The sequence below is a fragment of the Strix aluco genome, chromosome 1 (genome assembly GCF_031877795.1).
Source record: "Strix aluco isolate bStrAlu1 chromosome 1, bStrAlu1.hap1, whole genome shotgun sequence".
NCBI lineage: Eukaryota > Metazoa > Chordata > Aves > Strigiformes > Strigidae > Strix > Strix aluco.
In genome coordinates, this window is record NC_133931.1 from 55943997 (window position 1) to 55962280 (window position 18284).

At 37.7% G+C, this 18284-nt stretch overlaps 1 protein-coding gene across 6 annotated transcripts in view; it reads left to right on the forward strand.

Moving 5' to 3' along the window:
- Nucleotides 1–18284, forward strand: part of PTPRM (protein tyrosine phosphatase receptor type M) — a 506702-nt gene that overhangs the window by 331372 nt on the left and 157046 nt on the right. For all 6 annotated transcript variants that reach the window (XM_074821657.1, XM_074821666.1, XM_074821694.1 and 3 more), the window contains one exon: nt 2616–2748. In XM_074821657.1, coding sequence (XP_074677758.1) covers nt 2616–2748 — 133 coding nt within the window. The remainder of the gene's footprint in view (nt 1–2615; nt 2749–18284) is intronic.

Consider the following 18284-nt stretch of genomic DNA (forward strand, 5'->3'; position numbering starts at 1 on the left):
TCAGGGAATGAACGAGGTGCTAAGTGGAACTAAGGGAGAATTGAGATAATGCCAATATTTGGTTTTTTATAATAATTAATGATAAGAGGTTTTAAAAGGCATGTCAAGCATTACATTTCCAGTTTAAGACAGTCTCTATTATGAGTCAGGCTGAGTCCATCACAGTGGGAAGCTTTATTCTATTTTCAACTCAGGGTGGCATTACATGCACTTTTCTTAGACAATTCAAGATGATCCCTCAATTGGATAATCAATAGATGATGCAATATGGGAGTTTCAGTGTATGTCTTCTTGTGTAGGCTTTCTTTGAAGAATTTGCAATAGTGGTGGATTCCCCAGCTTGTCCATGCCTCCCAAGAGCTTTGTGACATTGAAGGCATATTATGATGATCACACCACTCCATGATACGCAGAAAATGTGTGTGCTCTGAATACAATTTTGATACTATCTCCTCTGCATAGCGTAAGTCTAGCTACTTCCACTGAAGTGAGGACCCTGTGCTGTCAAAGAGAGTCATGACACTGAGGTAAAACACACTGCATAGTTGAGAGTTCTATGTGAAAATGTGGCAAGGCTGCCTTCACTTTTAACGTCTAGCATTCATGATCCCAAAACTAGCACTGGAAGCCTTAACGAAAGGAATGAAACCACAAGGCAGAATTTTATTTTAAGAAGGCATTATCAATGAGTATTCCAGTAGGATGAAGTAGCCTGAAGGAGCTAATGAAGATTAGACTTTGGAAGGAACCGGTCTTAGAAATGACATCTGAAAAGATATTGCTTGTTGTTGACTTTGTGTTCTGTCTTACTTGGGTTTTAGATTTAAGAGAGTCCTTATCATGTTGATTCACGTCTTCCTGTTTGCCAATTTCAACACAACAGCTGCCTTTTGCATGAAGATACTCTAGATGTCTTCTAAATATCTGCTACACTTTTTAGTCTTGTGCAGACTACAGCAATATAGGGTTTAACAAAATTATTTATATATGACACAAGGAAAATAAAAATAGAACTGTTCATAAAAGAATTTTATGCATCTGCATTGAACAAAATACAGAGCCAGATTCTGTTACCTTTACTCATACAAAGTAAGAATTTTACTAATTTGGAATTGTATGGTGTATAGCAGTGTATTGCTATTGAACTAATATTCTGGTGGGACTGAGCAGAGACAGAGAGCAGATCATCTTCTCTGACTTAGCACTCACACAAAGGACCATGGCCAGAATTTCCCAAAGAACCTGGTTCTGCAGTTAGCTCCAGATATATTTTGATTAAAGGTTATCACCTTTTCTGACAGCAATACGAATTGCCAGGTTTTCCTGGCATTCCTCCTGGTAAGGAGTTTTGAAGATGTAGGCCAAAAGTGCAACTGTGGGCACTCAAAAGTACTCACCATCTTAGAATAACCTGGTTACAACTGAGAAGAAACATTGGAAATGTTTTCATTGTACTTTTTAGAAAATATCTCTGCATGTAAATTGATCACTAATTTGCATTCTTTCCAAAAAAAAGGAAGTGAATAAACTAGTAAAATATAACTGGCGCTTTGAAAATCCTCTGTGAAATCCAAACAGTGAGATAAGAATGTGGTCTTAGAATTATTACACTTCACTTCGGCTTTACTCTTCCTTCTCCCTTCCCAAAAAAGCTATAGCAGGAAAGTGATCCATAAATCCCTGCGTCCACTTTATGGCATGGTGCCTCAAATGATGAATGCTGTCATGTTTTGATTAAAAAAAAAATGGAAGTCCATAAAAAAAATAAAATCAGTTGAGTGAATTGAATGTTGCTTCCTTAACATTTTTCATCCTGAACTCATTTAGTAGAGGAAATGGATATTTCATCAGACATGGATTTGACGTTCCATCACATTATACAGTAAACAGTACAAACGATGTTATTTTTTTTAAACGGAGAAGCTGGAAGAGCTAAGACAGTAGCTGCTGTAAGGCACTGGTTATCTCATTTAAACAGATATTAAATGTGGGTGCCAGTGGTGTGATCATCAGCTGCTTCCCACTTTGTGAATAAATTGCTTAGAAGGAGTCTTTTTGCCTACCAGATGTGACCTAGATTTAGATTTCCAAAGGCAAAAAAAAAAAGTCTATTGTGTAAAAAACAATTGTGGGTAAAATGCATGGTAAATGAGCTTATCTCACTTTTCCAGGTGTTTAAGCTAATATGTTATGGAATTACAGCTTCATTTATGAAAAATAATTGAGGAAAATGTTCCAGCAAATCAAATTTGGATAAAGGCTTAGGATAGTTATTGTGTTGTTAGCAAGTTTCTAAATGGCAGAAAGAAAAGGGAGCCAGCAAAGATAATAAAAACATAAAAATTTGTGCATCTGTGAAGAGGCTCTTATAAGTGTCAGGGCTGGCAGTGGTATCCCACCTGTGTTGTGGTCTTGCAAAATGTCATGGAACAATATGAAGAATTGTATTCCTGTCAATGCATATGAAAGCAGGATTTTTAAAAAAAAGATTAAGCATTGATATCTGTTGGCCCTGGATAAGACTAATGACATTGGTAGGTTAAATGTCTAAACGTTGAAAGAATAACATCCTTATTCTTTTCCTCTCTCCTCTTTTCCTTTCACTGATTCCATAGGGGCTGCCACTCGAAAACCAGACCCAGAGCCTGAGAAGCAGACTGACCATACTGTTAAAATTGCTGGAGTCATTGCAGGCATCTTGCTGTTCGTCATTATATTTCTGGGGGTCGTGCTGGTAATGAAGAAAAGGTGAGCAATGAGTAGATCCTTTCTATGTACATATTCATATCACAGCATCTTCTACAGCAACTCTCAGTTTGATACTAGCAAAAGTATCTAGCCACCTTCCTGCCCTTTGCCACAGAGTTTAGGAAGTACTGCTCCCTCCCACCCCCAAAGCTTTGTTGGGTTTTTATAAAACCATATCTGTTTCATCTTGCAGCATTTTCTATGAATTAATGTTTGTGGCTTTGTTATAGAAGAAAAACAACTTGAGGTTAATGATTCTAGCACTTTATGCATTAGTATTGCATGATGGACTCTTAATAATAGAACAATATCTCTATCCTGAAAGTGTGAGCCTCCACTCTATTCAACAGATCAGCAGAAAGATAGATGTAGTTTCATTCTTGAATGTAAAAGAAATCTTCAAACAGGAACTAGAGCTAAGGTAATCTGTGCTAAGAATGGGGTCTGTGTTGTTCTGCATAAACTTCATTCCCTGAAAACAAATGATTACAATGGTGCTGAACGTTTCCAAATGCTGGTTCAACACACACACACGCACTGAGATTGTTTTGCTTTGAATATCATTTGAAAACTGCTACAACATTAGTATTGTAAGGCTTTTAAACCTGGCTGCCTTTCTCAACACTGTAAAAGGAAAAATAAGAAAGGGAAAAATATCTCATAGCTAGGGAGGTGGCATGGGTAAGAAAAAAATCCATGTGATGATAGAAGCTAAGTCTAGATTGGGAGAAATTCATTAGCCAATAGAATTAAGGTTTTAGGTTATATCCTGAGAGATGTGAGATTTGCAGCTGTAGAGATGGGGTTGGGAATGTGTGAGAGCTGTGTAAAGGGGCTGAGTCACAAATTCTCCTTCCATGTCTGCCATAGTCTTCTTACTGTCCCATAACCCCTCACCTCCTTGCCATTCACCCTGTATTATCCCCTTTTCTTCCTTTGAGAGCAGTCTTGGCCTGATTTTGCTCATCCCAGCTCTATGTGATTTAATTGTACGTTAACTAATTTGGCAGGTCTGAGATAGTCCAAACCCCTGAGCTGCCTGAAATTCTTCCAGAATTTGAACAGTGGAGGTTCACAGCTAAGGAGGCAGCTGCCTGACAGTGCCTCAGGGCAGGCAACAGAAGTAGCTGCTTTTCATTCTCCTTGAAGACAGAAGCAGGGCCATGAGTTAGAAGGCCTCTGTGCAGAGAAAGGTGAGCTCTGGCCAGGTCTGAGGGCTAGGTCACGACAGGAGGTAGGTAAAGCAGTCAAAAGCTGCCATACAGAAGAGATTGAGACTTAAGCACCAGGGTAAGTCTGACTGGGACAATGAAATTCACCCAGTAACCAAATGTTATCAGTAAAGTACAGTGTAGCAGAGTTAAAATCTGTTCTGATTTTGCAGTACTTTTTTCTTCCCACTTCTGATTTCTTGCATCATTCATGCATTCAATTTTAACAGTTGAATTCCCAAACTCCTCCCTAGGGCCAGACACAGCACTTGGCATGCAGGGAGGAAGGCTTCTTGCAATGTCTGGCCAATCCTTCTTCACGCAATTCCTGACCAGCATTCATCACTCTCTTGCTTCCAGTTCTGAGCCTCTCCTTAAGCATTTGTGCCAAAGGTAGGATATATTCACCCAAGGGAGACAAGTTCTTCTTAATCTTGAAGGGAGATCAATGCAAAATGAACCAAATAGTTTCCAAGTAAATAAGGTGTCAGGGTCTCTGGCTAAATGGATGCTATACCAGCTCTTGCTTCATTCTCTAGGGAAAAGCCCTTTGATATTCTGGTAGGGACAGGAAGGCTCGAATCCTAAGTGTTTGCATGTTAATGCAGAAGGATACTCGATTCCTTCTGTCTACCACAGCACAGTAATTATTATTCATAATAGTACCGTTGTTAGACAAAAAGTGCATTATTTGAGCTTTGGGGTTTGGAATAAATCTGCTTGTGACAGAGATGAAACTATTGAAAGTACAAGTCCAGGAACTCTGTTACCAAATACATACAATTTCATTGTATAGTACAGAAAGAATGATGCCAATAACTTAAACATATCCCAGAATGATGCTGCAGCCTTGAACAAAGCAAACTGAAATGAGTTGAAGTGAATATTAAAAAGTAAGAATGGTTCATCTGTGTAACAGGATGTGACTAGCCTTTAATGAGAGTTTCAGGAGGTAGGTATATTGTGTCCCAGACCTCTAAAGCAGATGCTGTAGCATAGAAGGTCTTGAATACAATTATACTCATGACTTAAGCAAGAGATGAAGCAATTATTCAATAGATTGTTATTGGTGCATTAATTCACTATGCTGCTGAGAGCCCCTATGGTTTCACCTTGGTTCAGTTACTGTGTATACATTATGCATTTGAAGAAAATGTATAAATCATTCTGCAAGCTTAGTATAACTGTAGTGTTTTTGCAGTTTTATGATGCTTTGGGTGCTACTTTGCGAAACAATCTTATCAAGCTAGCATGTCATTTAACTACTGCACTTGATCATTTTATTTCATTTACTTTATCAGGAGTTTTACTGGAGTAAAGATCTGAGTGAAAAATAAAATAGCACCTTGTAATTCAGTGGCACCTTTCCCCTGAGAACCAGTTTTCTGTCTGCACTATTATATGCAGACTCTCTGGACTACAATGCTAGGTTTCACTGCACTGAGTCTACGTGCTCTGAAATTTGTCTTGCTTGGAGTTGGCTATTGCAATATCCCATTCACAACGCACTATCCCAAGACATATCCCAAGGCATATACTGTCTGTTATTCATTCTTTCATGGAAATGGGTCCTTGCAGACTTGATCTCCAGATCTCACCAGTAGATTAAATTTACTTTGTCTCTGGGGCTTCACAGTGCTTAATTAACTTCAAACTATTTCTTTCCATTGTTGAGAGATTTGGAAAGTGGTTTTACTGTAGGTGATAACCATGACTTTGTACAACATACTCCTTTAATAGCCACCTCATTTCATCCAGCAACCATTCTTTGCTTGGTTGGTGCCAGGCACTGCAGATATTCACAGATCAGCCTCTTTGACACTTAATTCAGTAGCCAAGTAGACAAGACCAACATTCAAAGCAGAGTTTTCAGTGCAGCACAGGCATGCTTTGGATATGCTCACTGTCAAACCAGTAGGTAAAGTTCTGCAAGTATCAATAGTCTTTAGGCATCATTATTAATTTCACTATATAGTGGTCTTCTGAAGTAGTTATAAACTGGGTCACGGGGAGATTAGCTGGCCTAACTATTCAGTGTATGGTGTGGAGTCACTAGTGACAGTAGGAACGTCATGGGCACTAAAACTTTTCCTGTGTGGACACAGTCCTTGACTAGAGTAAACCAGATTTGTACACTTGTCACCTGAGTCAGGGGGAGGCTGTTAGTACTTTCCTGCTTTTCTCCCCACTTGGTTGTTGAGAGTTCTTTATCTGTTCTGTTCTATATTTCTTTATCCATTCAACAACATTCCTGCATAAAAATGTCATGTAACGTAGATTAGGAACCTGCAAGCTATTCCTAATACCAGTATACTCCTCATATCAATGAGATGATTCTTCTCTGTGAAGTCAGAATAATGCCAGTAGGCTTTGGTCTCCTCAGCTGTGCTCTGAATCTCCCACGTAAGAGTTAACACAAAGTCAGTGGAAACCAATACATGTGTTTCCACAATATTGCTCCACAATAAAGTGGATTTTTGAATCTGATCCTGAATATTAAATCTCAGGTAAGGCCCTTGATCTCTGCCAGTCTTTGATAAACCTGCATAGGACTTTATAACAAAAAAATAAAAAATGCAGCAAGTAAGTTCACATTTTGGTCAACTTAAAGTAGAGCAATGAAAATGAGAGAACTGTTCCCACAACCTTTGGAAAAGCAATAGCAATTAAATAAAGACTTGGGAAAATTAGAACCTCACTGCTTTATTCTTTTCTCTTTTCCTTTTTTTTTTTTCTTTTATATTCTATTTCAGCTAAGTTTAAAAAATATGCAGAAGCTGAGAAATTAGATTTATTGGTCCAAGGTTTGCTCAAAAGTACACATCTTTGGGGCAGCTGTTTCTTTCAGGGATACCATCTTGCTGCTACAGTGGGAGTGCAGTAAGGAAGCGGTTATTAAAATTTAATTACATTGGCTTCTGCTTCAGTTGTAGAATGGAGTTTTTCTGATCATTGCATTTCTTCATGAAATGGTTATTTTCTTTTGCCTGTCTTTAGTTTCTGGTTTCAGCTGTCTCTATGCCTAAGCTTTCCAGTAGTTTCTAACATATGTAATTGTGGCATCTGTTTAACTCAGAGACCCTGGTTCTTGGCAGTGGATAAGGAGGGCTTTTGCAGTCGGTGGAGCTGAGCTGGGAATGCATTGGTCCCATTCCCTGACAGCAAATCAGGCTGTTCAGTTATACACCTTTGCCAACAATTTCAAGTAGTTAGGATAGAAATTGGAGATAACAGGGCTGAAGGAAAACTTCAGTCATCTCCCAGTGCTACCCCTGAACCTTGTTTTTCCCCAGCTACAAAAGAGATCCAGTGAAAGAAATCACTGTGGTAATTACACGGTTCCAGAAGTTTCCCCTCCTAGTGGAACAATCCTCCTGCAGTGAGCTGCATTGGTTTTGATAAATTTTTATAGTGGGGCCTTATTCTACAAGTGATATTTATGAAATGCATTTATGTCTTCAGTCCTGAAGGATGTAAAAGTGCTTTACATTATCACTATACACAGAAACAGTTTATTGACATAAAATAACCTCTCTAGCGGGAAGTGACTGAAGAGCCATGCACAGAAGAAAATTTGGCCAAACTCTTTGGGTCACTCTATTTAACAGAAAAAGACTTTGCATACATAGAGAGAAAGTAAGTTCGTATACATTATGTAGAAAGTAAAATAGAACTTGTCCATATTTCTTAAAAAAGCTAAATCTTTTCAATTATGAATGGTGCTTTTGCATGTGGCCTGAGGACTTGCAAGTCTAAAACTTTCTGTACTTTTTATCTATTCTCTTTACCTGTTTTTTTTCAGTGTCTGTTATTCTTGAGAGTCAAAAAACGAAGTGCTCTTTTTCAAGGACTTTCATATGGAAAATACCGCAACTGTAACAATATAAAAGTAACTGTAGCTTCAGAATTTTAATTTTTCTCATCTTACACAATTTTTTAATGGGAAATTTACACAAATTAATGGTCCTGGATTTTCAGCATTTTCTTCATAAATAATTTATCTCTATAACATTTGGCAGAATTCTGCATATAAGTACCATCAGTGCTTCACTGATTAATTGTATTTATTGTTGTTTCTCAAACTATTATACATCTTTTAGAAGTATGAGAACATTTGTACTAATTACATTAAATCTCTGTCATGGCAACATATGGCAAGAAACAGTGTTGGCATTGTCATGAGATTCTAAATGAAGGTGAGAGAATGAGTAATTCTGAAAAGGACAGGGGGAGACATAATTATGTCTGAACCAAAAAACAACCCCTTGCTAACAGAGCAGGTAAATTGATCTGCTTTGATAGGGCTTGATCCTGTGATCCTTACTGAAGGCAATGGGGTAGGTGCTGAGAAAAAGTGTATAACTGTTTTGCAGCTTTCCCCTTATTCTATTCTTAGATATCTTTCAAAACTCAGCTTTAACAGGTGTGCATTTTTGCAGATGTGCCACGTGATTAAATATTCAGTATCTAGCCTCTTGTGTTTGAACAATACTGTTTGCATCAGAAAAATGGGAATAAAAACTGGGAAATATTTCTAACGGCATCTTCACACAAAGAAGATGAGAGAGAAAATTTGATGAAAGCCTAGTTTTCAAAGGGATGCCTGAAGCATGTAGCTAGAGGCAAGTTAACGTTAGTTATAGTCCTTTGCAAGGCCTGTTTACATGTTTCCTCTGTAGTCAAAGGTCTGTATGCATGTGCTGTAAAAATTACAAATGCCTACATGGTTCCTTTCAGTCTTTTATCTTACCAACATGTGAATGCTACTTGATGTTATGCTCAGAGATGTTTTAAGATCTCCAGCCTCTTTTTAATTGCAGTCAGTATATGGAATTCATTTAGGTTGGAACTTGCCCCTTTTGGAGAGTTGCAGTCCTGCTTGTAGTGGGCTCATAACTGAGGGAGGGAGAGATGTCAAGCAGAAGAGGGTAGCTGGAGGGCTTCTATACTTTGTGCTCATGCAGAGCATGTCTGGGTGGCGGATCTGGTGATGCAGGGAAGACTGGCTAGGTCCCTGTATCTCAAGATGGTGGTGCTTAGGTCTCCAACTTGTTCTTTGTGGCATTCACTTGGGCAGAAATAACAGGGATACAGGATCAGTTCTTATTTTTTCCTCTGCTACATAGGAAGATACTACCAAAATAGTTTTAGCCAGCAAGGTTAGCCTTTTTATTTGTATGGCAAGAAGTAATTTTTTCTTCAGCATTTAAATGGTTATTAAAAAAATGAGGTATCAAAAAAGCTGTAGCCATCGATTTTTCCCCTCTGGAAACAAGTTCGAGTCCTGTCAATGGCAGAGCTGATTTCTTTAAGTAAAGAAAGGGATATCCAAAGATTCTACAGTACTGTGACAGGAAGACAAGCAACTTAATACATGTTGTGAAATTCTGCATTGTTAAGCTTCTAACACCATGTTAAAAGTTCCATATCCATATCCTTATTATGAATGTAGTTGCCATGCAGTTGGAGGTGTTTTGTCACTTTGGGAGTGTTTGTGTGTGTAGTATATGCAGAGATAAATATACATTAAATATATAACCTTACTTAGATAGTATGTGTACTTTAAGGTGGTTTGATTTAACGGTTGGAGATGCATTATATATTGTATTGCATAAAGTTTTATGGAGAATGGCTATGTCATCTGCCTGTTCCAGACACATTGCATGAAATGCCCAGATATGCATTCTTGTTACCTTTCATTTGGTCACCAGTTCTGGTCTCAGTTTCATCTTGATTTTTCATACATTAATATTTGGCTTTTCTTTCCTTCCATTTCATCTTTTCCACCACTGCCTAATCCTTCCACCATCATGGCAGAAGAAGCTATCACTCCTACACTTACTACCTGTAAGTAACTTCTTTGTCATCAGAGACACACTTTCTGCCATGTTGTTCCATGCATAAGTAGTGAATGCTGATATTGAACATTTCTTTATAAAAACAGACTTCATTAAACTTTTACCAAAATAAAAACAACATGGTCAGTAATGTAATGACATATTTAGCTTTATAGAAGTTTCTTATGCCTCATACTGTGCATTAGAGTCCTTTGAATATCGTTATATAAAGAATTTTCTTAATTGAAAAGTAGTAGATATAAATATCACTACCATGTCTATGAGAAATTTTCATGCCTAAGTATTTTTAGAATTTATTTAGTGGTTTCTTTCTCATTTGTTCTGTTGAAAATAGAGCACTGGTTAGACATGTACAAGCATTTCCATTGCTACGTACCTATTACTACTTTTTCATGAATAATGATCATGCGTAAACATCATGAGTTACCATTACTGGAGTGAATTTCAAGGGAGAGAGCACTAAAAAATGAGGGCAAGATGAAGCATGACTTTCAGTAGGTAATAACTTCTCATTTTGATACAGTCCTTAGTAATACCATTATATGATTCTTTATTTACCCAAAGCCTTTGTTTTGTTCCCTGCTGTCAGCAGGTGATGAATGAGAAGGGTTCTTCTGTGAATTTAGCAAATCCCTTTCTGAGGCTATTCACCTTTTCTCACCTTCCAGGTACAAGGAGCACATGATAGTTTTTTATTGGGGGTCCTGCCTAGTCATGGAATGAGATGCATTTAACATGTTTGATCTTGTTGGCCAGCAGCAAAAATCAGCTGTCCAGTAGATATCTGCCTTCTTTAAAGCTCAGGTTTAAAAGTCATGGGAAACGAGAAGATATTTTCATACAGTTACAGAAGATGGCGTGTTGCTTGCTTGAGACAGACTGTAGTACTATTTTTCAGGTACATATGGTAGTAGCATGCTCTTGAAAGGAACACATTTCAGTAATGTTTTTATTTATAAAACAATTTTAAGTTTCTTATTCCTTTTAGTTGCTCTTCAAACTTTTTAAATAAATATTTTTTCAATTAATATTTTGAAAAAACAATCGAACAATTCCTTTATAGAATTTATGCAAAAATTAGTAAATGTTTTCTAACTTGAAAAACTTGGTAAGCAGAACCATGCTTCAAATTCATTAAAGTAGCTAAAATTTAAACCTTTTATTTAAAATTCCCTAAGACTTCTAAATATATTGAAACTGCTCATTTACTTGGTGATTCAGATTTCATATTACATTATTTGACACTTAACATATAGTGCAATTTTTTAAAACTGTTCTTTAAAGCACTGTATTAATGTGAAGGTCAGAGACAATTATCTCTTCCACAGATAGTGTTTCAAAACTTGTTTCTGTTCCCAAGATGAAAAGACCATATTTTCCATGAAGTAGGCCTTCAAAAAAAAATTCGGTTTGGGACCATTTAAATGTTGTTTTTAAAATGTCAGAAGAGTATAATATAGGAAGTCGTATAGTATGTTGTTGCCATAATAAGTAAATATATTTAAAATTTTAATATGATTCATGTCTCAAGGATAAGTCAAACAACAAAATTGAAACAAATGGAACATTAAATGAAACACTGTTTCATTATTCAAAGAAATTGGATTATATCTTTTTTTCTCTTTTTCACTGACAATGGAAAATACGTGAATTGAAATGTTTCTATAAGTTTTACAAACAGGTTTTGTCCCCAGTTTTGCAATCATAGAGCCTGTTAATACTGGATGGAATAGGACTTCTTTTCATTACGTGGAATGCTCTAAACAGCGGCTTTAAGAGAAGATCTGTCTTTTTGTTAATGTAATACAAATTTTGTAACTTTGTAGTTTGGGTACCTTAACTCTTTCAAAATAAACTATGGGATTTTGACCTTGTATTGCTTTTCTTCCTGTCTGGCAAAAGAAGGGAAGTAAGAGCCCTGAAAAGAGCAGACAAGATTGGCCCCCAATAGGAGGAAATATTTTGGACCAAATTCTCCACCTGTTTATGCACCACGCAATTTCACTGAAATTGGTGGAAATCTTAGAAAAATGCAGAATTCATTACGGTTTTATTTTTAGCTGAGGAAGTTGTTATGGATTATAAAATGTTCTATATTTTGAGAAACATAATTTGAAGTACTCTGCCATTGCTAATTTACCACTTCTATACTGAGTATCATATTCAGATTTGCTGATTAGTCATTGTAAATGCAAGCTGTAACATCCAAGCAAGCATCTATGCACTGAAATAGTTACTATTGTCTTGTGTGCTGCTTTCCTTATGTGCTGTGGGCTCCTTTTCCCTAGTAGACTGCAATCTCTGCCACTTCTAGATCCATCCTAAATTAAAATTAAAAAAGAAAAAATTGGCAGATGCCTAGAGCTGCTGATGAATCATCAGAGGTGGACCTACAGCTGTGCATATTTGGCAGAGAGTTATTTCGATTTTATCTTGTGTTTACTAGTTATCCAGTCAAGAGATGTTACAGAAAAGAAGTTGAGTACTGCTATTGAGAATTATACTTCTTTCTAATGGGCTTAAGTGCCTCTGCCAGCGCCTTTCCTCCCACTCTTGCTTTCCTTTAGAACAGGTGTATTTTTTACCTTTCACCTCAGTCAGGCAGCAGGTTGTTGGTTTGTTTTTTTTTTTTGTCTGGCCATAGTTAGTCCTGTATGAGTTCTTTTGTTCTTAAGATTAGAGCAAATTTAATAGTGCTCATTAACTCTGCAGCAGGTCTTTTGACTTTGCAGTTGATTCCAGGTGGGAAAAAAGAAGAATGGAGATGGTGTCGTTAGTGACACTTTTAATGACTGGTGTTCTCAGCGTGGTAGCCGGCACTGGCACTTTCTCCTGACACGTTTTCTGATAGGCAAAACCCCTGCGGCATTGGGCAGAGAAGGAAAAGTACACTAGTAGTTTATTGTGTAATTACGGTTAAATGAACTAGACAAGCCTGTTCAGAGGATGACCAGCGCCACTGTGCTGACTGATAGCCATTAACTTTTATATTTGAGATTTTCATTTTGATAAAGATTCTGCCTTTGGAGATCATTAATCATTAGTCAGGAGCTAACACAGCTAGATTCATGCAAATTCAAGCATCAGACAAACAAAATGAGTGCTTGGACCATCTGAGTTTACTGGAGACACTGGCACCTGATAGAGAGTTCAAGGAATTCAATTTACCCCAAATTCTGGGTCGGATAGTTAGATTGTAGCTGTTACAAGTTTATTTCAAGAAAAGGCTTCATTACATTGCTATGATAGGATGTATATCCAGGTGAAATACGAAGTTGTGAAGGTAGCTTTTATTGTTGTCCCTTAGTTTGAACTTGATATCAAAATGGTATGTTATTATTATTGAAATTAAGTGTTTATGCAACAGCAGTGCTGCACAGTCCTTTCAACTTGTGAAAGGTAAAGTAGGAAAATAGGAGTCAATTATTGCCCAGTATTCTTACAAAACAGCAATCATGTTGAGATTTTAATAGCATGAAATGTGATACTGTCTGTCCCAGCACTAATCATCTAGTTAGGTGACTTAGGACAGAAGTGCATCACAGGTACCTCCTCTGTATGGAAATCTCAATTCAAAAGCCTAACACAATGTTGAAACGGTACTCAAATGGACTGTATAGGACTAGAGGTCCTCTTGCCTGATACTTTGTATATGACTCAAAGCGGACAAAATTCCTCCCTCAAGAAAATTAATTCTACAAACATTGAGCTTTTTCATCTGAATAAATGTGAATAAATCTGAATAAAAACATATTCTCCTTTTCATGAGAATCTGATAGTTTGAGGCCCAGTTGAAATACACTTTTCTTGTGTGCCTGACTTGAGCTCAGGAGCCTGGGAGTCTGTTCTCAGCTTAGTTACCTCTGGGTCTCTTGCTTCACTAGCAGATTTTTGGTACTGGCTTCTGGAGCTCTGTACAGAGATTAATTTGTGGCTCATTTCCCCAGTCTTGTTGTGATTGATCTAGTGCTTATGGCAGAAATCACAAGATTAGCAGATTTGCAAAATGACCCTCATAATCAGAGACATAAAATTTAAAAAAAATCAGTGGTGACAGAACTCTTAACAGTGATTTCTGGGTAATTCCAAGAAATATGCAGTCATCACATTTAAAACTTCTGTAGTGATTTGAAAATAGTGAGAGAGGTTAGAAACAGCTCTGTATTCTCAACTGCAGCTGCCCCTGGAACTAAAGTTCATGAGTTTACATCTTGCAGATGGAGGAGAGCTCTGAACAGAAAAACATGAATGTGTTTGAACTGTTTGATGTGTTTGATCTGTTAGACTATGCCTGTGATCTCTTCTGAATCTTTAAATATGCACAGTTATATAGACTTGTATCATAGAATCATATAACCCAGAATAAACATGGATTGCTGTAATTGTCTTGTAAGCTAGACTTAAATGATTTGGGGATGTCCCATGAGTTTTGTTGCATCTGGCAAAGTCTAAAATGCCAACATATTGAAATCTTTGGATAATATGCAGTGCCCAAAATAGCAAGGAGGGTGTTTTACTAAATCGCCATCACTGAAAAACACATTTGTGGGCTATGTGCCATATGCTTTGAGTACAGAGGTATGATATCTAGCTTTCATGCAGAGATACTAAGCAATCTCAGAATTAGGATTTTATTTTTAATTAAAGTACACCACGCCATTTTTTAAAATCTATCTAAAGTCATTATTGCTTCTACTTATTTGTATCTTCTGATTCTTCTGGATCTGTTTGTATTGCTTTATAGCCATTTCTCTGTAGAAAAAATTGTAAATAATCCTTAATACTCAGACCACCAGTAAGTAAATCCTTTTTTTAAATTTATTTTATTAGCTCTTTCTGAAGTATGCCCCCAGGGCAGTGATCTGACTATATGGAAATAGCTTTCTTGAGGTGCAACAGGGAACAGATCATAGCTCTGCTTTAGTTCATCTTTTCTGGGCATGTTTAGATACTCCCTCCAAGGTACTTTTCCAATATCTACATGGAGGAAATCCATAGTAATTTCTGAAGTTACCCAGACTTTTCAAAACCACATTAGCCCAGATGTGTTGAGTGAGAAACTGTAACCTGTAATGTGCTGCAAGTTTGGGTTTTTCAAAATAAATGGCTACTACACAGAGTGAGATGAAGTATCAGAAGTGATTGATTGCTATGCTGGTCACACAATCACACTCAGTTACTGTCCTTGCGCCCTCAGTGTCAAGCAGTAATGAGCCGGGGTTTGGAGTTTTTTCTGTCCTTAAAGGGGCAGTTTCAGTTTACACTGCTTGTTTCGTGAAGGTACAAGCCATTCAGTGTGGGAATCAGTGTAACTGTAGGAAAACTTAATGCTTATGTAGTCTAGAGATGTTTTGGTTCCTTCCATGTTAACAAAAGCTTTGTCTTGCTTTTCTAAACTAATATACAGGAATTTGAATTGAATACTAAGATTGCTTTTAGAAATTGTGGATTCCATATACTCCTGTAGGATAAGCCTGAAAGCCTAGCTTTATTATATATAACACTGAGACATAATACATACATTTGGGAGGGGAACAGAAGATAGGGACAGGTATGTGTATTAAAGAAGTTACCTTTGTATTTGAGTATTTGTATTGCTGTCCCATATTGAGTCTTGTTTCGTTAATGTTACCAGTTTACCAGGGTGGACTGTCTTCTCTATAAAACTGTGGATTGAATTAATTCCTCAATTAGCCTGTTGACATTGTTTGTAGGTTCCTAAAAAATTTGGTTCCCAAATCAGTAACTGGTAACAACAGTCATTCTAGGCACTGAGATTTTGTCATTATCTACCATCATTGTTGAATTAGAATTTCAAAGAGGGTATAAGGTGAATCATTTTCATTCTCTTTGTCTAAGACTTTTCCCTCAGGAAAAAGGCGTAATTCATGCAGTTTTTTACTCTGAAATTGCATCTCTGTATACATAGATAGCTCAAAACTGACTTCATATTCTTTCATTTTAAATATCCAAATAGAAAGAAGAGTTTTCCCTTGTATTAGTATTTATTGTACAAGATGGGTAATGGCATTGGAAAGTTAATTTCTCTAAACCCCAAACCTGCCATTACACTTTGGGTGACTGTAAATGTCTTAACAGTGAAGAAGCTATAGTGCATAGTAAGACCAAAACTCACTTCATAATTTTTGTTGCTAAAGGCCCCCTGTATTTTTTCTAAAAGATTGAAGTGCTAGTTTTCAAAATGGCTTAATGAAATATTGAACTGATCAACAGAAGGTGTCTGCAAAATGTGGGACTACAAGGAATAAGGTGAATGTTGCATTGTATCTCTCCTGAACATAAGAAGGACAAGCATCATAAAAATGCTTAAAGAAAAATGGGTGGAAGAAATCGTATGGTGAATGTAGCCTAGGAGTCCTTTGGTCCAGTAAACCATAGGCTTAATCACTTCTGTGATACAGATAACAACTGTAACAAGATGTTTGAGTCTGTTGAGTGATGTCAGCACAGGGCACTGAGGTGTTGTAGTCGTTAGTATTGCAATGACTTCTATTGACTGATTATATTTTTGTTTGAGCTTCTTATCTGTAATCTTTTCTCTGACCCTGAATCCCATGGGAGATGCTTTGGCTGAAATACCTTTCTTGAGCCTATCTGCAGAGGTTATGGCCAGGTTAATGATAATCTACCTCAAGGCAGCATCTGTCAGTGTTCACTCTTAATTTCACAATGAAAATGTTCTAATCTTGGCTCCTTTTCCTTCTTCTCCTTTTCATTTCCTTTCTTATCTGCAGTGTTTCTCGAGCTCCCTTAAAGTTTAGACTGCCAGATCCCTGGAGGGAAGAACAGTGGCCATTTGCTTTCCATAGTGTCTAGCTGACCAAAATCATCATTCATTTCCAAATTTTCTTCCTGTCATTTTTCTTGGTCATTGTTTTCCTGCAACTCTGTTGTCTTCCTCTCTTGTCTTCTTAACTCTGGCATGCAAGGGTAAGGAACCATACCTCAGTTGCTTTCTTCTGCCACTCCTGGTCACTCTGGTCCTCTGCCTTCATTTGTGAGCCTGTGCAAGGATTCTATCTGATCAGGCTCCTTCCTAATTTCAAGGCAATAGCCCATATGCAAAATGTAGCTAGTAAGATTGCATCAGCTGTGAAATTGAGCCTCACAAAAACTAATCAAGCAAGGAAACAGAGGAAGGCACTGTGCTGTGTACTTACAAAAGAAAATCTTTTACAAGACTTATCATAGGTATTAGAATAATGGGTCTATTTCATTTACAAGTGTGCAAGAAAGGTTTTATTATCACTGCTGTTATTATTATTAGACTGTAACTTCTAGTGTATGCTACAGAGAGAAATCTGGAGGCCTGTCAGAAAACTATTGCCTAATTCTGTTACTTAGTTCCTGTGCCAACCAGACAGCAGCAGTGATCCAAATAAAAAGAAGTAGTAGTTGGAGCAGAGCAAGTTTTGTAGGGCTTGTGCCATGAACTACCTGCTCCTGTGAGTACTGAGCTGATGAGTGTAAAGAAGCACATTTATTTTTCTGTTTAGTGGCTGAAGCTCAGGACCACTTCTGCATTTGATCTGAGATTCCTCGGTAAGACATTGAACCAAATGTCTAAGGGTATCTAACTTATACCCAGTTCACCTGCAGAGGGAGGAAGTTCTCTCCTTTCTCACTCCCTGATTCCTCTGATCATGAAGACACAAGTTAGAACTACCAGAGACATCTCTGGCTTCTCTGAAGGAAAGATAAAGCAAAGCATTCACCAGCCTATGCATTTCACAGTTGTACAGGAATGAGAGGATCAGCTGGTTTAGAGCAATTATGCCACTCCGCATCTCCCATTGCCAAGTGATGGTGTGCTTTCCATCTGCATGGTGAGGTCAGTAACCAAAAGTAGGTCTTCCAGTATGGATTTGGCCAACATGTTCATTTTGGGTATAATAATGCGTGCATATTGGCTGCAGCAAATAATGGTTTAGGTAGGCTAGATAGATTTTAGTTTCTTAAAGACGTGTATTGGATTATTCTTTAGCTATAGTGTGCGCTTGCAGCCCAGAAAGCCAACCATATCTTGGGCTGCATCAAGATAAGTGTGGCCAGCAGGTTGAGAGAGATGATTCTCCCACTCTACTCCACCCTCATGAGATCCCACCTGGAGTACTGCATCCAGCTCAGGGGCCTCCAGCATGAGAGGGACATGGACCTGTTGGAGCAGGTCCAGAGGAGGGCCATGAAGATGATCAGGGTCTGGAGCACCTCCCCTATGAGGACAGGCTGAGAGAGTTGGGGTTGTTCAGCCTGGAGAAGAGAAAGAGAGACCTTATAGCGGCCTTCCAGTACTTAAAGGGGGCCTACAGGAAAGATGGGAAAGGACTCGGGGAGTGTAGTGATAACGATGAGGGATAGTGGTTTTAAACTGAAAGAAGGTAGATTCAGATTAGGTATAAGGAAGAAATTCTTTCCTGTGAGGGTGGTGAGACCCTGGAACAGGTTG